The 24,366-nt window shown below is 34.2% G+C and overlaps 1 protein-coding gene across 1 annotated transcript; it reads left to right on the forward strand.

The window, feature by feature from the left end:
* Positions 1-402: 402 nt before the first annotated feature.
* LOC123871598 (myophilin) lies at positions 403-22,672 on the forward strand. The gene is made up of 4 exons (XM_045915487.1): positions 403-622; positions 19,543-19,679; positions 21,172-21,376; positions 21,953-22,672. Exons 1-4 carry the CDS (start codon positions 569-571, stop codon positions 22,121-22,123), a joined length of 567 nt encoding a protein of 188 aa, XP_045771443.1. The 5' UTR covers positions 403-568; the 3' UTR covers positions 22,124-22,672.
* Positions 22,673-24,366: the final 1,694 nt, after the last annotated feature.

The raw sequence follows: 24,366 nt of genomic DNA on the forward strand, positions 1-24,366 counted from the left end.
TTTGATATAATATGTCAAGACTCAAGAGTGAATAGGTATCTTCTAGACAAGTGCGCTCCATCTGAGGCTGCATCGTCATTCATCACTTACGCAGGTCTGACTGTAGCCAAGCGCTAGTCTATAAATTAAAAAAAAATTAGCCAATCACAACAATCACGATTATAATCATTTTTACCTGGCTGCGGCAAAGCCAAAAGGAAGTCAAAATCGGCTCAATAGTTCAGACACTACGGTGGAACACACAAAATCTGGGTAAAAACATACATACATAGACTGCTATAAAATCATAACCATTCCTTTTGGCTTTGCCGCAGTCGGGTAATAAGAGAAAGCTAAGCCGATAGAAATAATCGATATCGATAACCAGCCACAACCACCCTACATCCGAGTCGTGCACCAGCCGCCGCTGCATGATGTCATTCATCACACACTCACACATCGAACCGGTCGCACTCGCCCGTTTACCCGCGCTGTTTACATTACCAAACGATTATACCAAACGCGGCGACTTCACGACTACTCGTGTTTTGTGATTTAATTTATTATTATAGTTTAGTTAAAGGTTAAAATGGCCAACAATCGGGCCACCAAGTCTGGATTTGCCGCTGAAGCACAGAGAAAGGTAAGCAAGCACTAACAAGCAGATTTCTGCTTAGATTTTAAGGATAACTTAAGAGGAAAACCTATGCGAATGACATTGACGATTTCACCTTCAAACTAGCAATTTTGACATGTCATGACCCTCTATTGACAATTAATCAAGCAGACATTTCAATCTGCGAAATTTACGCGGACTTTTAGTATTTTGACGTAGGAGGGTAAAAGATCCAGTACATGAACGAATAAGGACTACCCTGACTTTGACCTAAAATTAAGATATATGTATGAGAATCGTTCTATATATAATTTTTATATTTTTTTTTATCTGTGTCTATACACAGTAGGTATACACTCTTAAATTATTTAAATATCAAAAACGCAAAAAAATGCGTGGTATTAATTATTATAAATTATTTTATTTAACAAAAGGATAAATTGCCAGTAAATGAACTGGGAATTTCAGTGAATGAACGAACTCTATCTAGTGCATAAACTCTCGATTCCTATTAATAAATTCTTAAGTATATTTTCGCCTTGGAATTTTAAAAAAAATGTCAGATTTTCAGTTTTTGACTTATTGTATATTTTTTTCTACATTTTGCGCGATAAATCAAAAACTATTTTACATAATAATAATAAATAAAACCTGTTTTAGAAGACTGCAAGTTACAATAGAGCCGCTTGGAACAATTTTTTTTGCTGTTTCTTCTGGTAATATTCACAATGCAGAAATAATAATCATCATGGTGTTTAGATGGTTTGCGCCAAATTATAAAATTTTTTTTTAGTAAAAGTAGTTAACTATTCTTATTTGCTCATAAACGCAACGAGGAAATACAGCTTCCACATATAAAAATTTGAGTCCAGGCCTTGCTGTTAGCTGCTAATGGGTTCTCAAAGTAGCCCGAGTATGCTTGTTTTACTGGGCACAAAAGGAAAGAATGAAAGGAGCTTACCCAGTACATCTTAAAAGATCCGTTATAGATACATGCATCCTGCCATGCCTTACCTATGCCAGCCAAACATGGGTCCAGACAAAGAATATAAAAAGAAATAGTGACTTGCTAAAGGGCGATGGCAAGGTGCATAAATTAAGCAAAAAATATTCAAAGTGAGAATTGAAGACATAAGAAAAAAGACAAAGCCTACAGACACCTTGAGACATGCCCTAAAACTGAAATGCAAATGGTCATATTGTATCGATTTTTACAGATGAAAGAAAGACAGGTAGGTAGACCGAAGACGCGTTGGTCTAATGCTATTGTGCAAATCGCGAGAGAAAATTAGCTTGATAGTACCAAAGACAGAGAGAAATGGGGATACCCAAGAGGGATCCATATCCAAGAAAGCAGAATACCAGAATAAATATAAAAAAAATTCAAAAGAAAAATAAAACCGACTTCAAAATCACAAACACTAAAAAGTAAAAAATAATTTAAGTTATTGTGGTTTTTGAAGTCGGTTTTATTTTTATTTTGAAAATTTTTTATTTCAAAATTTTTAGTGGCCCCACTGTACTATAATAATATGCCATGCCCAGCTAAAACCCTACTGTTTACTAAGCAATTACACTGATCGCGAGCAATTTGCTCTTATCCATTGAGGAGTTCTGTTCTCCATCTCAGAAGATATTCATCAGAACTTCATCAAATTTATATGGGACCACCTGCAAAGTATACCTAGCTTTTCAAAAAAAAAAAAATCCAGATCGGTCCAGGCGTCTTTGAGCAATCGGTGAACATACATTAAAAAAAAAATTGAATTTGCTCTTATCCATTGAGGAGTTCTGTTCTCCATCTTCAAAGATATTCATCAGATCTTTACCAAATTTATATGGGACCACTTGCAAAGTATACCCTATCAAACAAAAAAAAAATCCAAATCGGTCCAGGCGTCTTTGAGTAATCGGGGAACATACATAAAAAAAAAGATACCAACGAATTCAGAACCTCTTCCTTTTTTTAAAGTCGGTTAAAAATATACTAAGATTTACTAACATGGTGTTATACCATAGAGTAGCAAACAGAGGCAAAGCTTCTAAGAAGCGAGCAAAATTTATAACTATTTTGGTAGGGCTGGCACTGGAGGATACAATTTAATTAACAATAGTTATTTGTTCAACAAGATGGTAAAGTTTGTTTTTGTTGTGATTGCCTAGTTTAAATATCGATCTTTAAATATCGATCGATAGATCTAAATATCGATTTTGAACGAAATCAGTCAATTTAGAAAGAATTATAAATGGTGCCAACTTTTTTAAATTTTGGTTACAGGTTCCTATTTTGTGATCCCAGGGAGCTCTAAATATCGATTTTGAACAAAATCGGTCAATTAACAAAGAATTTCAAAATGGCGTCGACTTTTTTAAATTTTGGTAACAGTTTCTTATTTTGTGATCCCAGGGAGCTCTAAATATCGATTTTGAACGAAATCGGTCAATTAACAAAGAATTTCAAAATGGCGTCGACTTTTTTAAATTTTGGTAACAGTTTCTTATTTTGTGATCGCAGGGAGCTCTAAATATCGATTTTGAACGAAATCGGTCAATTAACAAAGAATTTCAAAATGGCGTCGACTTTTTTAAATTTTGATAACAGTTTCTTATTTTGTGATCCCAGGGAGCTCTAAATATCGATTTTGAACGAAATCGGTCAATTAACAAAGAATTTCAAAATGGCGTCGACTTTTTTAAATTTTGGTAACAGTTTCTTATTTTGTGATCGCAGGGAGCTCTAAATATCGATTTTGAACGAAATCGGTCAATTAACAAAGAATTTCAAAATGGCGTCGACTTTTTTAAATTTTGGTAACAGTTTCTTATTTCGTGATCCCAGGGAGCTCTAAATATCGATTTTGAACGAAATCGGTCAATTAACAAAGAATTTCAAAATGGCGTCGACTTTTTTAAATTTTGGTAACAGTTTCTTATTTCGTAATCCCAGGGAGCTCTAAATATCGATTTTGAACGAAATCGGTCAATTAACAAAGAATTTCAAAATGGCGTCGACTTTTTTAAATTTTGGTAACAGTTTCTTATTTCGTGATCCCAGGGAGCTCTAAATATCGATTTTGAACGAAATCGGTCAATTTACAAAGAATTTCAAAATGGCGTCGACTTTTTTAAATTTTGGTAACAGTTTCTTATTTCGTGATCCCAGGGAGCTCTAAATATCGATTTTGAACGAAATCGGTCAATTAACAAAGAATTTCAAAATGGCGTCGACTTTTTTAAATTTTGGTAACAGTTTCTTATTTCGTGATCCCAGGGAGCTCTAAATATCGATTTTGAACGAAATCGGTCAATTTACAAAGAATTTCAAAATGGCGTCGACTTTTTTAAATTTTGGTAACAGTTTCTTATTTTGTGATCCCAGGGAGCTCTAAATATCGATTTTGAACGAAATCGGTCAATTAACAAAGAATTTCAAAATGGCGTCGATTTTTTTAAATTTGGTAACAATATCCTGTTTTGTGATCCTAGGGATCCTCAGATATTGATTTTGAACAAAATCTATGACAGTTCAAGAAAATAGATTTTAAACACTATTTAAATTATTATCATTAACATTAAATTAAATGAAAACACGACGCGCGACGTGTACTGCAGCCCCTGAGCTTGAGCACAGGCCGAGCCGATATAAACCGATTTCTCTCCGTACGCGACGTAGCGCCTGTGCTCACGCACACACGCGCCTCAAGCTTGTAGTAGTGTACCTATCGTAGCGCGCTTGTATGAAGCTTTGACTCTGTTCGCTACACATGTGGTTATACAACGCAATACCACACTAACAAACACTCGTACAAACATACAGACAAGTATATACTCACACACACTCACACACACACATGGACGCACGCACACGCACTTTTGAACGGTTTGAACGGAACACGGTTTTGAAATTGAAATTGAAAAAAGTGTAAGAATTTGTAAGAAAATATTTAAAAAAGGTATATCAGCCGGTTTTTTATTCCAGCTCTTAATACATGTAAAAACGTCCAATCTGTTCATTTACTTGAGCCTTTACCCTAGTACCTAATTATATCGACCGCCCCATATCAAAACAAAGTAAATGTCATTTTTCCGAAAATCGTTTTATGTCATAAGCCTAACTTTCATAGTATGTCCCGTTGTATTGTAAGGACACCCACATTAAAGTAAAATTAAAAGCTAGTAAGTCGCTTTGACCATTTTAAAACATAGTAAGTCTATGAACTGGCTAGGTTTTTTATAGATTAATGCGCCTTACTAAGTTTTTCAAAGGAATTAGATAAAATAAAATAAATATCACCCATTATCTAAATACCATGTCAAAACAGTAAATACTTAATGATGCATTAAAACTTAAAAGTAAGATAGGAAAAGTCAATGACCTCTACATGTCAACTGTTAAATATGGCTTGCAAGGGAAATACTTTGCATACTTACATAATGTTTTTAAGGTTCCATATCTCAAAAGGAAACACGGGACCCTTATAGGATCACTTTGTTGTCTGTCTTTCTGTCCGTCTGTCCGTCTGTCGTGTCTGTCAAGAAAACCGATAGGGTATTTCCCGTTAACCTAGAATTATGGGCAGGTAGATAGGTCTCAACTCTCATAGCCCAAGTAAAGGAATAAATCCGAGAACAAATTTCGTGATTCTAGATCAACGGGAAGTACTGTATAGGTTTTCTTGACGGACGGACGGACAAATGGACAGACAACGAAGTGATCCTTTAAGAGCTCCGTTTTTCATTTTGAGGTACGGAACCCTAAAAAAGAAAGTGATGCACATCTAATGAATAAATGTGTAGGCCAGTCTTCACACTAAAATATTTAAACCCCTTTAATTTAAAAACTGTCATAGCCTAGTGGTTAGAACGTCCGCCTCCTAATCGAAGGTCGGGGGTTCGATCCTGGAATCACGCACTACTAACTTTTCAGTTATGTGCGTTTTAAGCAATTTAATATTGTATATCAAATCTTTGAAAAGAGCAACCGCCGAGTTTCTTGTTGAAGACTACGGCCTAAACTTCTCTTGAATTTAAACCACTTACTAGGTTTTGATCTGAGAAAGAAATTTGACATTAATTGACAAAATTGAGAGACCTAAGCTTGTATAAGAACACAGAAGTGTCATAATTCGTGTTCACTTTGCCTAACGTCTCTCGGAGAGCAGAGAGAGATTTAAACTGTTTCTTATAATCACTGGCCATATTTCAAATGCGAAAGTGTGTTTGTTGGTTTAATATTCAATCACGCTGCAACGGAGCAACCAGTCGACGTGGTTTTTTGCATGGATACATTTAAAGACCTTGAGAGTGACATCTCTCTCCGCATCGTATTCTTTATTGCTGAGGGTTGTGACCTCTTTCCATTATTCCTACATCTAATGGTAGGTTTTCTTGGGATAATAATGCGGTGGGTTCAAAGAGCCTACGGAACTCGACTAGAAAAACGAGATTTTGACTCTTAGTTTTAACGGTTATGAATTAGTTATTATTATCAGTGATAAAATTGATTAGGGCTGCCAGGTAAAATGACATTTATCTCGGAAAATCAAAGAGTTTCCACGAGATTTTTTCCAAGTTTGCGCTACTAAGTACATATATTATGAAGAGGAAAGGTTTGTTTGTTTGTTATCGATAAACTCTGAAACTACTGAACTACTTGCACTAAAGACATAATCATCAACATCAACCGACAGACGTCCACAGTGAACATAGGTCTTTAATAGGGTCTTCCACATGCTACGGGTTTGCGCCGCCTGAATCTTTGCGCTTGCGCTTGACGACAATCATGCTTTAAAGAAAGCAATGATGAGGTCCAAGTTGGAGCACGCTTACCTGGAAGATGCCTATTCACTCTTGGCTTGCAGGTATCTATGGTATATATGGCAGGAAACACGGCCGCCGAAATGGCGTTCCAACCTTTAGGCTCTCCCCATTGCCCGCAGCATGAATCTGAGCTTCCTTATGATGGTTATATTATGTACATATAATATCTCATAAGAAATCTCTAACACACAATCCAGCTAAGTAAGTCCAATTTCGAAAAAAGCTAGCTAGCCGACAAATCTAACTCAGGCAGCCTTCGGGAACCTTCGAGATGTCTCTGTCCAAAATTCCTCAATGCTTGAAGAACAGTCTTTGAATAGTGCATATTGTCAGTGATGAAATATGGATCCGAAATATAGGTCTTTTTTTTGTACACAGGAAATGCCTGACGCATACCCCTCCGTCATGTGGGGCTTGCACCAAACTTGCACTACTACGAAATCCATTTCGGAACACGGCACCCGGAACGAGGCGCGCTATCTCCTAACATAGGTATAATACCTATTTAGAACACTTCCTATCTGTCATCATAATCTATGACAACCTCCGAGTATTTACCTGGTAAAACCGTAACTTTAGAATAAAATTTAGTATATAAGCAGGCTTCATTTAGAAATGAAAAAATCCCTATTTTATTTTTCAACGATTATAAACACAACTTTCATTCAAAAATAATAAGCTTATATTCATTTTAAATAATATTTTGCGACGAAATGACGCGCACAGTCCTTCCGCCATGACAGTCCAGTGGACACTGAATTCCATAGAGCGCCTGCAAGAAAATAAATAGCACAGGAAGTTTTTTGGTTAGTTTTAGATTATTTAAGAAACGAAAAACATTTAGTATAAAACTAACAGTTAAAATTGATTGCTAAACCTAAACATATCATTTTCTGGAGGTTGGCTTCAAAGTATCAAGATGTTAAAGAAAACTTTTACAGAACAAGTTGCGAACAGCAATGTTTTCAACTTGGTTTTTTTTTATTATTGGGATAATGTATACTAAATTAAAAAAGGCCCTTATAATCTTCACAAACTGAAGTTTTTAATTGCATGTATTTAATAGCTGTTAATGCTTTAGAAAAATAAACAATTTACTTCAAAGTACAGCATTTTTGCGATTTGTCAAATAGCAATTACCTTAAGTAGGAATTCCGTTTTAAGCGGCACATGTTTTCTCATGTAACCTTATCGATTGGGAAGCTGTGGTCCAGATATTGTTACAAGGGCTAGGCCGTGACCTACTTTCGCATCTGGGTGCGACATTATTTTCCTATGGGATGAAATGAGATGACATTACAATCCCGTATCCTGTTCTTTCAAGGATTTTGGTTTTAATATTGGATTAACATTTGACATTAATCTTACTTTTGATTCATAGTTTTTAAACGTTCTAATTTTAAACTGGTTAACTTTTTGGAGTTTAGAAAAAACCTTTTTTAAGCCTTAGAATTATAACCACCCAGTTTTATGCGTTCTACCCACACTAACAAACGCTATTCATACGTTACACTTACACGTCCCCACATAAGAGTTATTCCTAAAAGGTGGAACAGGTTTGAGGTTTACTTCACAAAAAATTCGTCTACATAGGTGGATACACATAACACAGGTGCCCATATGAACAGCCATTTTCATGACTTGACATTTTTTCGAATCTAGCGCGTAGGTATATTCGTATTATTTAACTAAATTATAAGTTAATTATTTGTTATATTACATCTAATTAAATAAATGACCTACCTGGTAGGTAGTTAGTAAAACATATATATCTATAATTAATTATTATAATTTACTTACGAGCGAAATACCTACCTAAACCAAACAAAACGTTGCACGGTATATTCCCTGTTCGACCGATTACTTTTTTCGAATAAAATAAAATAAAAGTTATAAAAATGAGTGTCAAAAGGGCGTGTAGTAACCTATTACTAATTTAATTTAAAAAAAAGCTACCTACCTAGATGGGGAATGATTACTCGGTGACCAAATAGTTCTTGTACCTACCTACTCTGAAGCAAGCGCAAATGATACACCTTCATTTGGAGTTTCAATGGCCCATCACTTGAAATCTTCAATCACGTGAGCATTGTCAATTGCAAATGATGACCTTAAAAATTGGTTTTTAGTTATTACCTGTTTTACCAATATTTAATTCTACACTTGCTGGTATTAAAAATGAAGCGTCTTATTAAATTCATTGTCATTGTCTTATTAAGTCTAAATACATAAAATCATCAGTATCCAAATATAACACACAAACTATAATAGGTAGTGATGTAAGAACACCAAACATGACTAACAATTGGGACGACGATGTGTTATAGAATTACCACAAAACAATACCTACATGAATAAAAGTCAACGTATATCGGTCTCTACTTACCAAATACATATAGCTTATAGTAATGACAAATAAAATTATGGAATTAGGTTCATAAAATATAATTACAATACTTAGAACCAGATTGACAAATATTTTCGCCCGATTTTTTGAAAAAATACTTACTAATTTAAATATTATATCGTATTTGGTATGAAAAACTTGTATAATATGTGTATATTTTTTAGGTAAATAATTTTATCGTTCGTCTGTGGTGGATATATTGCTGTTGGTGTAGTCTCTAAAGTATTAGTTAGTCAGCTTTTAATTTATATCTTGTTTTATCCTCAAGGAACCACTATACACAAGGTACCTACCTAACGTCTGTTTTACTAACAAATATTTTTGTCCTCAAAACATGTCTGAAACATATTAGTAGTACAACAGTCGGTTCAATACGTTCTGGCAGGTCTACGTTAAGACCTTGTTATGGCTAAAGCACAGGCTAGAGCCAAAAGACGTTTAATAGTTACCTGAACACGTCAGCGAAACTGCTTTTGCACTTGCCAAGGAAATTCCATTGCATAATGCCCTGCTAGACAAGGTTTTGAATTTTAAAGAAGCTCGAAGCTTTATTTACATTCATGTATACGCCCGAGGCAAGGATGAAATCTGTTTAAAATCTTAATCCATTCAATTAAATTGATATGATTGAAACCACTGAAATACATGTGGTCGTGAATCGTGATGCAAGCCTTTAGTTATTAGATATCTAACTGTGCTAGAAATGACGCAACTCTCATACCAAACTCATGAGTTTCGAAAACTATACGGTATTATGCTGATAAACCGCATATTGTAGCTGGGTACGTATATTTATCAGTAGTTTAGTGTAAAATATAAAAAAGAATGACGAAATATACATTAGGTATCTAAAAATAATGAACAAAATTTTAACGATGAATATTTATTTTTTCATTAATTTCCACTAATTTGGGCAGCTATGATTTGTAACTAAATGATGCTCGCGAATAGGTTCATATGTATTTAGGATTTTAAACATCCCGTGGAAAAACTTTGTTTTCCCTTGATCAAAAGTCTAATATCAGCTGCAAAAAATCACGTGTATCTGTTGATCTTTTGCTGCGTGATTAAAGCACAAAGATGCGTAAAATGGCATCCCGCAGGAACTAATAGGTCTGCGTATTAGTGTAAAATCTACGGACCTCCACAGGTTTTAAAAAAATCCGTTTGAACACTTTGTTTCCCTGGGATAAAATTAACCTACGTCACTTTCCACTTCTAGATATATTCATGCAATCACGTTGATCCGTTGCTCTGTTGCGACGTGATTGAATGACAAACTTATACATTTTCATATGCATATTGCATAACAATAATAGGGATCACAATTATGTATTTATTACCTATCCTCACATAAAAACGTACCAAAGCTTGGTTTAATTCCTTGTTTATTTAATTAATAATGATATAACTGAAATCAAAAACAGATTGCAATATTGAAATTTCGTTACGCTATTATTTAAAAGTGTCAGTTGAGCCTGTTTTAAAGAAATTTAAATTTTGCAAACAACTTAAGCATTACCGAATGCGGTCAATGGCCGTAAATGGTTATTTTATACATAAATTCGAATGTATAGCACAAAATTGTTAACTGTACATGAGAATTACTTACTAGCGATACTTTTGGGAGTTGACTTACAAGTTTTTTTGTAAGAAAAATCACGTATAGTGTATTCGTGTATTCGGTAAAAGGTGTTTTTAACAAGCATCTCTTCCTGCTGCATTCAATCGATGTGGGTCAAGGAGAATCAGTCAACAATTACGACCGGTTATAAACCAAATAAGAGTCGTTATGCATCACTGATGATAACTGTGTAAGTGGGGTTAACTCTGCTCGATAGCAAAGCCTACACTTTTTTACTGCTTTCGAAAATTAATGTCTAAAGTTTTTTTAAAGATGCCTTAAAACTTTTCCAAGTGTAGAAAATATAATAATATCGAATATATTGGCCTTGGACAGGTAGAGGTCAAATGAATTCCGCAAGTTCGTTGAGCTGATTTAAGTCCATAGGTACCTACATTGTAAGTCTTACAATACGCTCGATTAGAGGCTGTATTAGCAGTTGGTAAATCCAACAAGTTTCTTAGAATTATATAACTACTTAGATCTGACGTTTGTCTTTTAAACTGTTTATCTTCGTACTATTCAATGAGAACCTGTTAATTTTTGTCTACAAGCAGTGAAATTAATTTCAACTAAGTAACTTTTTGTTTCAAGTTAGACATTCAACAGGTGAAGAATAATAATTATTTTAAATACTACTTCATATAGTATTTACGCTAGTGCACATTTAGTGCATTATAATTTTCCATGTTACGTTAGGACTTTAAAATATACAATTTTATGGCTAACAGAGTGGTCTGAGCGATTATATTATTTTAGTTCAAGCAAATGCTTCAAGTTGTTTGTTTAGATAAAGTCTGACGCATAGAATACCTATGGTAGGCAACTTATTATTTTGTTATGTTAAATCTTTAGATCTCTCTCTACCTTTTATGTACCAAAGGATTTTGTCCAGAGGTCATTTCTAACATAGTTTGTGGAGGCTGTGCCGTGAACTACCCATAGACCTACCGCCAAAAATGGAACTGGATCGGGCGTACACTTCGTTGAGCACCGACATTATACCCAGACTAACGTTGCTTTTGACCTCGTAAGGCCAAAATAAGATTGGATGGCCAAAGCAAACTTTGCAGAGTAGGTAGGTATCTACCACTTTAGATAAGGCAAAAAGATCAATCTCATTTGAGGTAAGTGGCGTCTGATAAAATAAGCTTGAAGAAGAGTATCGTCTGTCCCGAAGAGAAAAGCACAAGATTTAATAATGACGAGTCACCAAAGTATCAGTAACTGACAAATTTTAGATTAAGTATTATGATCATTGGATGAAAATGTAAGTAGATACAATGTTAAAATGATCTTAAACTAATGACCAGCTGAATATAATATCTAGTTATTCATAACTTTATGATACAAGAAAAAAATATAGCTAGACTTGAATAGTCACACGCTTTAGTGAATCTGAATTTCGTGATTGCGTTGTACAGAACTGAAGTTTCCGAATGGGGATAGGCCATACTAAAAAACTGAACAGATGTTCAATTAGTGCACAAGAATTTATTTCATACTAATTCACCAAGACGATGACTCAGAAAAGGCACGGTTCAGTTACAACACCAAACCACGCCTTATAAGGTATGGCCTTTACGCTGGACGTATTTATATGCCTTATATATAGGCTACTTTCAAAACTCCACCATATGTTCATGATTGACACCCAGCTAAATTTCTCTTTGAAAACATTTATGTCGCCTGCATTGTAAACAAACCCAGAATAACAAAAGGGATCGAAAGCCTTCAACGTCAAGCATTGAAGAGTCTGCTAGAAAGCCTAGAAACCTAAAACTGTATACAGAACTGCATCTGTTTTTGTATAATTGAGTTTCTAATTTCATAGGTCACCACTCACCATAGTAATGAGTTATGACTTAAAACTTGGCTTAAAGATTACGAAATCATTAATTAGTCCTTTTGAGACTAATGCAGATAGTTTTGCTATCCACATAACTATTGGGGCTAAGTGCTGCAGCACACAATATCACATTTTCAGCTTTGACATTTCTATTTATCGTTGTTTAATAAAGACTTGTTTCCTTGATTTTTTAATAGAAGAAATATGGAGAAATCATAAATGTTCACAGTAATGTGTCTGCAGTCAGTACCTAGATGGTTTTCTTACATAAACTTCTTGTATGCATAGCTGATTTGATTGGTGCCTATTTCATTCTCAACATGTGTGGCCACAATATGTAATCCGATACCTATTCGGGCCAATATTATTGTTCTGTGATGTCGACCTTTTGTTCTTATACTAATTTTATTACATACTTATGTAGCTACTACTGAATATTCAAGTTTAACTTACACGTGCCTTTCTTAATTGACTTACATGTTTCTTAAATCTGAATTATTTATCTGTGACGTCTACATTCTTCCATTTATGTTCTATCTTTAAAAAAGTAACCGTTTACTGTTCTAGATGAACACTTTTTAAATATCCTGTACATATTTTGAAGTGACATTTATTAGTTTTTAGTACCTATTTCTTTAAATAGTGATCGATCTATTTTATAAGCTCATGTAACTGCTATCAACCTAACCTTGTATCACAATATCTAAAGACTTAATGAATTCCCATAGTAATTACAAGTTGTATTTCATTGGCCGTGTGTCAACTGACGGCCTTATAGTGACCCCATTCCTGTTTCCTTTTAGAGGAAGCATTGTCAATGATGGTATATCTATGAAGTCTTTTTTCTACATGTAACATGACATTGGTATTTAATCGTGCAAATTCTTATGATAAATTATTAAAGTACCTAAGTAAAGACTGTATTAGTTTTAAATAGTGTCGCGACTACATTGAGATAAAATCCGTTAATACTGAGTCATGGCTATTTCTGGCTTCAACGTTGCCAGTTGTTACTAGGTACGAGTAAATTTTTACCATTTAGAGATTGGCAATGAAAGAACGCTTTTAACGGCACGTTGGTAATCCCTCCGGCGTTGTGACCTTCATATGCAGCTGGCGCCAGAAATGGATTAAATATGTAATCCTATACAGTGCATGCGTTGCACTATTTACTTAATCAGTCTATAATCTATAAAATATTAATGTATAGTGACCTAAAACCAACTTCAGAATAAGTAGGTACCTACATGAAACATAATGTTGATTGATGTTTTTATTACTAGCCACCAAAGTTATAATATAATTATTATTAGTAGCCCTAAATAAAGTGTATTTGTAACGGAATTCAAAATTACATACTTACTGATATAACTTGTTCTATTTTCGTTATCAACCTAATGAGTTTATTGACATGTAGAGTTAGAAATTAGGTACACAATTACAATAATTAAAAAAACATTTGTGCAGTTCATATGAGATAGAAATGAAACCTTCAATAAAACCTCGAGAGAATGAGACGAATGCGAGTGTCAGGAATAGGATAATAATTGTAGGGTTTATTTATTACAACATTATCAACAAGTTTAAAAATTGTTTTATATTTTATTCTACATACATATGTATTACATTATATATTATACAGACTCCAAGTTTTCAAATTTCAACAAATGATATGATTGGCTTATGGTAACTAAAGTACAAAATAGTAGGAAACACTATAGGTATAACGTATTCTATCTCTTTCTCTCGCAGTATAAATCCTATAGATATATGAGGATTGGGAATGTCTCTTTTTAGTGTCGTTTATTCGATTCAGCGAGTTTCAAATCGGTAATCAAGAACTTTTCACTTTTTCAACTCATGTTTCACAATTTGCGTAACCAGTAATCTTTTTGTATTTGCGATATTTTATTTTATTCCCGTTCAGTAAAAGTTCAAGTTTGTGTGATGTAATGACAAGTTTATTTATTTAAAATTGGGCAGGTGCTACAAAAAAGTTCAAACAGGACATAGCTAACAAGAAACCACTTCCTTCGTCTTCCAACACAAATTAGATAACGCTTCGGAATATTAATGAAAGGCCCAACTATTAAACGTTGTTCTTATCAGTCAGCCCCATCAACTTGTTGCATTGAAAGTTAAAACTGATGTCAGTGAATTTTTTTTTTTTTGGTTTTTGGTTTCTTGAAAATTAACATACTTTACATTCAGTTCGTAGGTATATATTACTATCGTCTATAATGGCCTGCTTCAGTTCTATCACGGTAATATTAAATACATAATATTACCGTGGTTCTATCGTGTAAGCGATACTTAACTAAATCTCGTAAAATAATATAGGTACTTACTACCTACCTATCTAATTTTTTATTTTTAATCATTTGAAATATTCCTGTTTCAGCCAAGCTCAAATTCTTCTGATCTGTTGACTTATTGGTCTTGATAAATATTTAATTTGCAAATAAGACTCATATAAAAAACATGGTAACTTTTCAAACGCGATCGCTCTTTCACAAAAGTGAAAGAGCGATCGCGTTTGCATCTTTTGAGTTGGCTTAGGTCATTGTCAACATTAATCAACAGAAACGCTAAAAGAAACAGGATATATTTTATTCTTTGGTACGAGTATTATTATCAGCCAACAGCCGAATGAATCTGAGAGACGAAGGAGAATTCAGGTTGTAATGATTCGTTATTTCTTGCTAATGTCTCGTCTGCGAAATCCTGAGTCATGTTCGAATCCTTCGACAGTTACGTCATCAAACGCGTTGGTTGATTTTAGGTTATCGCAGTTCTTAGCAATTCTACAATAAGCTCTTATAAATATTTATTTATATTTACTTAGTAGGATAATTCCGAGAACATTATCGTCACTTCAAATTACTTTATAAGGAAGTCTTTGTAGTTAGACCTTCCTTTAGACGTGGTGTTATGAATATGTAAGCGTATGTAGATGTAGGATGAAAGAACTTACTACTAGGTACCTACTGAATGCTTCGTTATTAATTTAGACTAGGTCCTTCACGCTTGCACTGCCTTATAAAATATAATGGAGCAGGGAAGTGCTCTGTATTGGAGTTACTATCCTAGCCTCTATTCATCACAATTATTCTGTTCACAAATAATTATGAAAGGCGTGAATATAATTTTACAAACCTTGATTGCTTGTTAACTTTATTTTAATGTTATTAGAACTCATTATATTCTTATCTCTGAATAAAATACTTTTGTGTAAGTATATTTATGTAAATAAGTATATTTTGCAAGAGAGAAAAACACTTTTTTTTTATTTTGACTCGATGTTTAGTCCGAAATGTTTGAATTTAATTCTTAGAGTTTAAAATGCATTAGCAAAATACCTACTTTTTTCATTAAAATAACATAAGTATTATAAAGTGCGGGCATTATTTTAATAGCTTAACTCTAGGAGTATTGCGATGTAGCGTGCTCGCTAAAAGGATTGAAGTTTAACAAAATATGACGTGATTATAGTAAATCTTCAAGCAATTAGTTTCGAAGTAGAAATACACGTCATAATGCTTTTATGCAAATCGTTTCGTTGCGATCCATTTAACTGCAATGGAAATCGATAGAATATGTACTTTCTTAATGTTTTCATCTCTAGTAAAATGGACAAAACAGAAAAAATTATTGAATTCCTTACAAATCGTTTTTAGGTACCTAAAAATTAGTTGAATTTCGTGGTTATGCCTGGACATTGAGTAAAATAGAATTGTAGTAGATATATCAGTAGAGCTTATTCGGTTATATTATGTAGGTAAACTATTTCAAAACTAATTATATAAATTAAAAAGAGTCTAAAATCGTATTATCAATTTCGGCTTTTGAAGAAGGAACCGGGAAGGAACCGGAAGGAATAGGTTTGCAGCAAAATGCACCATTGTATGAAATAACTTTTGCTAGACCATGGTGCCTGTGCCCCATCAATTCCTGAAGCCCACACGCTAATGTACCTATTGGCACGGCACTGTCCGTACCTATACACAAGTTGTTACTCAAAAACTAAAGCTATAACTTAAAATTTAAGAAAACCCCGACACAAAAACCTCTATAAGAAAACTAGAAAAGAGCTGATAACTTTCTAACGGCTGAACCAATTTTCTTCGATTACAGCTAAGAACACTCTCGATCAAACCACCTTTCAAACAAAAAAAAACTAAATTAAAATCGGGTCATTCGTTTAGGAGCTTCTATGCCACAGAAAGATACACAAATACACACGTCAAACTTATAAGTTATAAAACACCCCTCTTTTTGGGTCGGGAGTTAAAAAGGTCTCGTGACGTAGAATATGTCAACAATAATAATGGATGCCTGACATGACAATATTTGCAAAGGGCGGACACCCTGTGTCAACAGTCACCAGCTTATAATGGAATAAGCAATTATGAAGAACGTTTTGAACTTTTTAAGTCAAACAGAAACAAACTGGATGTAGTTATTCAATACATGCAAAAGCCGAATGGAGTGTACACTTTAATTAATACCTATTTCAGGTCAAATTAATTTTTAACTTTTTTCTAACCACGTGACAAAAACTACAAATAAATATTTTGATATAATCAAAAGTTGAGTGGGGTATAAACCGTAATTACCGTCGAGTTTTACTATTAAGTTTTGTAGTAGTAGTTAAGAGGGGTCTCTCCGTCACTCGCTTCATACAAACGTAGTTCCAATTTCATTTGAATATTAAGCAACCAAAGTCCTTGCAGACATATTCTAGAAACTAAGGTGTTTGGACTTTCGAGCAAAAATAAATGAGAGAAGAATAAAAAATGAAAAAAAAAAACGATCGGGATATCTGGAAATTACATCCTACACGGATTTTCAAAAACTCCACTCGAGGGAAGCTGGGGTGGGAGACTGGGACAGCTAATTATATTACAAAAATGTCTTGAAATATAATATTGATTATTACGTTGAACATAGATATTTCTACATACAAACACAGTTCGGTGTGATGCCGATAACAAATGTTAGAAAATACATGTGAGTTTAGTAAATACTAACCGTTGAAGGTCACGGTGATAAGCAGGCTAACTGCATGACCGTTATAATGAGCCGACAAACATCTTCAGCTCTATGAATTTACATCTTGTGTTATAAAATCATAATAACAAAGGGAGCGATTAGAAATCTCATCATCTTCTCACGTAAAATTGTGCACTCCTGCTTTTAATATTTATCCAATTCATTATATATAATGTACAGGTACCTATAATACCTACTTAATTAACCCCAGACCCAAAAAGCGGGGTGTTATAAGTTTGACGTGTCTATCTGTGTCTCTGTGTATCTGTCTGTGGCATCGTAGCTCCTAAACGAATGGACCGATTTTAATTTGGTTTTTTTTGTTTGAAAGGTGACTTAATCGAGAGTGTTCTTAGCTATAATCTAAGAAAATCGGTTCAGTCGTTTGAAAGTTATCAGCTCTTTTCTAGTTACTGTAACCTTCACTTGTCGGTTACAATATCATGTTAATTCACATTAATTTACAATTATGTAATATTAATTGTACCTATTAAATCCTTTTCAGAAGCGATTTGCAGTGGGTAGTAGGTAGGTAAAATAGTAAATACATAGTAATATTAGCTATCTATTTGTCATATAAACTTAAATGTTCATAGCAAAAAATTTAAAAATTCATCATGTCCATATTTTACTAGATAGTTTTAATGAGATGTTTCCACTTCATAAGAGTACTCCGCACTTCACTACTCGGTAGAAGCCTGAATAGAGTGCCTGTACCTATAATGTATATACCTACTTTCTAGTAGGTCTAGATAAGTTTGAAGTTACTTTAAAAAGGGAACGTCTGCCAACGCCAGACGGGGGATTACTTGATTAGTCCTGTTTTTATGGTCCATTCCACCCTGATACCATCCAATGTACCAAATCTCTACAAAACCTATTTTATTTTAACCCCCGACCCAAAAGGATGAGTGTTATAAGTTTGACGTGTGTATCTATGTATCTATGTATCTGTCTGTGGCATCGTAGCTCCAAACGAATGAACCGATTTTAATTTCGTTTTCTTTTGTTTGAAAGGTGGCTTGATCGAGAGTGTCGGTGGTTTTTTAAATTTTGAGTTATATATTATTTATCATAGATACTATACGCGGTGTCTTGCACCTTCATCCAAAAAAACCACCAAATACCAGGTTATATTACTATTAAAAACCTAACAATATGTTATAACGAGAAACTTTATACACACACGTTTCCTTACTATGGCGTTTCTTTCCGGTTCTACCCAGTAGAAGCCGTCACAGCAGTAGCAGCAGGTCACTAGAGAAAAAATTGTTACGAAATACGAACTGACGTTTCATCATTGATGATTCAAAAGAGTATGAAAAATCCTATTTAACAGGGCTCTCTCCGTCACTCGTTTCATACAATCGCAGTTCCAATTTCATTTGAATATTAAGCAACCAAAGTCCATGAAATTTTGCAGACATACTCTAGTAACTAATATCTATGTCTGTGGTTTTCCAGATTTCTGTTAAAATATTCGGTTTCAAAGTTACGCGGTCTTAACAATTTTCATACAAATCTTTGAGCCCCTGTAATTTTAAAACTACATATTTAAAAGAAATCTAAAACACCACAGACACAGATATTAGTTTCTAGAATATGTCTGTAAAATTTCATGGACTTTGGTTGCTTAATATATAAATGAAATTGGAACTACGAATGTATGAAACGAGTGACGGAGAGAGCCCTCTTAAATTCCCAACCTTGTGACTAAACGTATGCTAAAAAAATATAGGTAACTAAGGCAATGCATAGGCATTATTGAAACATGATAAACTGTCGGTCCGTTGTGAATCTCAAATGAAGCCCCGCAGTATAAATCGCGGCTAGGCGATAATCGTCTAGAGTATACTAACCACACTGACATATTGAATGGTTTTGCCATCGCCCATTACGCATTTATTATGGCGTCTGATTAAAAACATTAGGTAACCAAGTTATAGACATTAGAACATCTTAGACCACATCATCACTTTCCATCAGGTGTGATTTTGGTCAAGCGCTTACCTATAGTGACTATCTTATGTTGCATCATCAGATTGCCAGCAGATCCGATTGCAGCCAAGCGTTAGTCTATAAATTAAAAAAAAACTTGTCAATTCTGCGGCCAAAACTAGAAAATCTAAGGCCCCTTACTCAAGGGGGCCCAAATTGATGAAATACATTTAAATTTTTTTATTTGATTTTTTCAGATAAACAGCAAATACAGTGAAGAGCTCGCTGAAGAATGCCTGGAATGGATCCGGCAGATCACAGGGGAGCCTGAGAATACATCAGGGGATATGGACAACTTCTACGAAGTGCTTAAGGACGGCACGCTACTTTGCAAGTGAGTAAGATTATTCCACCAATTTTTGGTAAAGAATTTGCAGGCATGGTGTAAGTTCTAAAATTTGTCTGACTGACGCAGTGATTGCAATGATTACGTAAAAACCTTATTATTATCTTTTTTCTTCTTAAAACTTTACTGTTTTCATTTGAATCGTGAAGTCTTTTAATTCTGTATTAACAATCTTGTTCAACAGTATTAATTGCTGTTATCAAAGCTATCAATAAAAAATTACTAATTTATATTATGAATTTATCCTTCATATAAAACGTAAACTGATAGATTTGATCGATCGATCAGGGGAAATACGTGTTAAGGATTTTGTACCTGATGATATCGAGATAATTCAAATAGATTTTTATATTTTCTACATAAACCAAAAACCTTCCACCTCTCTCATTCGGCTGTTGCTTCCATCTTACGTCCTGTTATAACTGCATTACTTGTCTAATAAGCATGCCCAAGACAGGTTAAATCACGAAAAGCATTTTCCAACCAATTTGAAACTGACATTACAAATATTCAAGCAAGGTTTTCATCTATTGCAAACAGTAGGTACCTAGTCAAATACGGACAAATTGCCGGATCGTGATCTGTCGTTGTATATCTTGTCTGTTTCTGCATCACTTGCAATGCTATTCGACGTGTTTATTTAGCAACGCGCAACGTGCAGATAAGGTTCGAACCTGAGGCAATGGTGCTGTTCTATTTGCATAGTAAACACTTCGAATACAGTATTTCAATGAGCGTTTCTTATCTTATATTTAACGTAGATCTATATTAATGCTATACCTATTGCGCGAAAGATAGAAATTGATCTTTAAATCTGCTGTTATCTCAGTCTTTTAAGTGGTTTTCGCAATTCCTTTCATGCCAACCTTAGCTCAATGAAAAATTCCAACTAGGTAATTTAAAGGATTGTCATTGTCTCATTGTCATCAGTAATCAGACTATCTCGTTGGTCTGGTGAGCGAAATGGCTACCTTATTCTTCTGCGGATCATGAGGCTTTGAGCTCTCGGTTTGGGCCAATAGGCTTTTCTGTCAAGGAATTCTCGATATCAGCGGTAAACCTCCATGTCTCTAAAAAAGACTAAAATTTTCAGTGCTGATCCTCCCGCACTTCTTTAGTATGTTAGGTTGCTGTTTTGTGTCGTGACCATGAGGGTGAGGGAATGGAGAGTGCATTTGTGTTTCCACACTTACTTGTATAGTATATTATTTCACGTTGGTTAATTTCCGCTGGGATTGGCCACCGTGGCCGAAGTTCAGTCAGGGCTACATCATCGTCATCATCATCGTAGCTGTCATGAAGTCTTAAAGGATAGGAAAATGTATGTGGTTTAAGCTGAGATGCCTAATTGATATTGGAAATTTTACTCTTAATGTAATAATTCGGCATGGATCTAGATGTTTTTTTTGTTAACTCCTCTAGTACAAAAGTCTATTTTATGAATACATTTTTGATCAAGAGAGTAACCTTTCTGCTTCAGACTCTCCAACCAGATCCAACCAGGTACAATCAAGAAGATAAACGAATCCAAAATGGCATTCAAATGCATGGAAAACATCAACGCGTTTTTGGAATCGGCGAAGAACTTCGGCGTCCCAGCGCAGGAGACCTTCCAAACTGTTGATCTTTGGGAGAGACAGAATCTCAATTCTGTTGTTATATGCCTGCAATCACTTGGCAGAAAGGTTGGTTCGAGTTTTCTAACACTTTGATCTATTTACTTAGATAGTTTACTTAATATTGATATTTTGATTATTATGATTGATATTATATTATCGATTTCAGAATTTCTTTAACCATTCCTTGATTTGATTTCGTTTTGATGATTGTACATCGTAGAGCGATTTTACAAAGCATATAGTATTAGATACAAGATGATGCCTGCGATTTCAGCGATTTTGGTTTTTAAAATCCAGGGGGAACTCTTTGATTTTCCGGTATAAAAAGTAAGCTCTTCCCGTTTCTGGGATGCACGCAATCTCTGTACTAAATAGATGATGCCCGCAACTTCTTCCAAGTAATTTGCCTAGGTATTTTATAAATCCCATGAGAACCCATTTATTTTTTGGGATAAAAATCAGCTTAAATGCGTCCCTGGGTCCTGTCCCGCAAAGCTATATTTCCACCTTTCATCAAAATCAGTTACTCAATAGGCCGTGAAAAGCCAGCTGACAGACAAACACATTTTCGTATTTAAAAAATTACTTTGCATATATTAGTATGGATAAGGAGAATTGATGATGTCAATTGCATTTTTCCAGGCGGGCAATTACGGCAAACCTTCCATAGGCCCAAAAGAAGCCGAGAAGAACGTAAGAAACTTCACGGAAGAACAGCTCAGGGCTGGACAAGGAGTTATTTCTCTTCAGTACGGCTCTAATAAGGGAGCCAATCAAAGTGGAATCAACTTTGGAAACACCAGACATATGTAAACATAAAAAATGTGTGGGTTTACTAAAGCCGTATTATCTTTTTCTTACACATAAGTCAGACACTGTCGTAGAAAAGGATGATATCTGGCATTTTTTGGCCCGAGCTATTCGTATATTTTGACATTCACACTCCTGAAAAGACGATATTTTGGCAAAGATCAATATGAACGTACAAGTCATTCTTGTAAGTAAATTATAAAACTGTTTAGGTTAGTATATATAAAATTGGACTTTTCAAAGTGTTATTACCTAATAATAAGCTATACTAATGTACTTACAAAGTAACGATTACTTAAAGTACGTATTTATGGACCATTGCAGTTAAACTCGAGTGGAATCTCTAAGTAAAATAGTATTTTATGTTGTGTCATAAGTCCCATGTTCAAAATAATAATATTATATTGTTTAGCATTTAGATTGATCATTCCTGATTTATTTCATATTTTTGGATTTATTTTTTGCATTATACTTAATAATAATTAATTAATATTTAATATTGATGAAATGTAAGTTTCTTTTGAACTTACGGTTATAGGAAAACATTTTTTTTTTTCAATAAAACATTTCCATGTTAGTTTTTAGTTTATGTGCCAATTACAATTTGGAGAAATTATAATTTTTGATACAGGACAGTTGATAAACTGTTTAATAAAGTTATTATTGTGTCATTTATTAATTAAAATATATTTACAATTTTGATGAATAATTGTGCCTTCCTGTTCCATAGGAACTTTTTCTGCGGAGGTGACTAACAAGTTGTATGCTTCTAACGTAAGCTGGGCATTCGCCGATACTCTTATTTATTAAAATTTAACTATTCATTCCATATTATTATTATATTTATTGTGTTAGTACTGTGATTAACGATTTTTATAAATATGTCTATTCTTATAGTTATTGTATTTGACGATGAGTAAGTTTATTGTGTAAGTTTCATGAAGCACACACTTTGTGGAAGTACGTAGAATAAAAATAAGTAATATAAAATTAAGTGTGTTTTCTTTCACATCACATTCTCTGTACAGCCTATAATTAATAAGGTATCATGCCTTCCTAGATGAAATGAAAAAAGTGGTCCGATGCTGGGTATAAAACATTGTTATCCGAGAACCTCGCTAAAGTAGACTGGGTAGGGGCCCTAAATAAAACTAAATTCATTAATCGTCATTGAATTAAAAAAAAATACCTATTGAATGTTGTTACAGTAAAAATAATTTATAAGAGTACGAGAAAAAATACGGACTTATGTTAGAAAAAGTGCAAAAGGCCTTCCTAAGATACTTGTGTAAGCGTTGCTATGGATATTACCCCTTCCTATATCCAACCAAATTTCTTTTAGGTTGCTTGGGTTTTAACTCCTTGGAGGTCAGACGGACTAGCGACCAACTAAAAATCATGTGCCAAATTTTGCGAGGGGATGTCGACGCTCCAGACCTTCATGACCAACTCTGTCGTATACGAGTACCTAAATTAAATAATAATCTTCGTCCACGAAAGAATAAACTTTTCGTGGTACCAGTTCATCGTACTGTTGCTCGATCTATGACACCGATACCGCGTTCATTGGCTTCCTTCAACGCGCTCTCGGATATAAATGATCAATGGGATCCATTCAATGACGGGTGGGCATCGTTGGTTCAGGAGTTACTGAGGTACGCGGAGAGCATTGAATGAACAGGATCATTCAGTGCTCTCAGCGTACATACATTCAAAATTTAAAATCTTTTATTGTAACATATTTTGTTCTAGCTTTACCTTTTATTTTTTTTCTCTTTTTGTATTTGTATAATAATCATCTAGTTCGTGTAAGTGGCACTGCCGTTCAATTAGATGTAAAAAAAAATAAATAAATAAATAAATAAGAGCTTTTTGAGGCCCCCTTAGTTCGAGGGCCTTAAGCAGCCATCTTTAATTTAACTGCTATGTAAAATTATGTACACCACTATTCACTGTAATGGAACACTGAACAGAAAAATAGATCATTACGTAGATTCAAATAATGAGAATCCATACACATTCATCTATTTTTATTTAATCCTTTTGTGCATGTGTACCTAAAGAATTGTATATAGCTACAAATAGGTTATCTCATAATATTATCTAGTGTTTAGAATAACAACATAATCTGATTTAATCTGACTGGAACATCGGACGTATGGGTAAGATGCATAGGTAATATTACTTAAATAGTAGGTACCTACTAGTCTCGTCTTGCCTATAAAGGTAGGTGTCCATTTTAAAAT

Source organism: Maniola jurtina, chromosome 14 (assembly GCF_905333055.1).
Source record: "Maniola jurtina chromosome 14, ilManJurt1.1, whole genome shotgun sequence".
Lineage (NCBI taxonomy): Eukaryota > Metazoa > Arthropoda > Insecta > Lepidoptera > Nymphalidae > Maniola > Maniola jurtina.

Bases quoted from the DNA above. Each gene is read 5' to 3' on its own strand.
- LOC123871598 (XM_045915487.1), top strand. From the start codon at position 569: ATGGCCAACAATCGGGCCACCAAGTCTGGATTTGCCGCTGAAGCACAG. The intron at 623-19,542 runs GTAAGCAAGCAC...TGATTTTTTCAG, and splicing joins CCGCTGAAGCACAGAGAAAG to ATAAACAGCAAATACAGTGA. The intron at 21,377-21,952 runs GTTGGTTCGAGT...GCATTTTTCCAG, and splicing joins TGCAATCACTTGGCAGAAAG to GCGGGCAATTACGGCAAACC.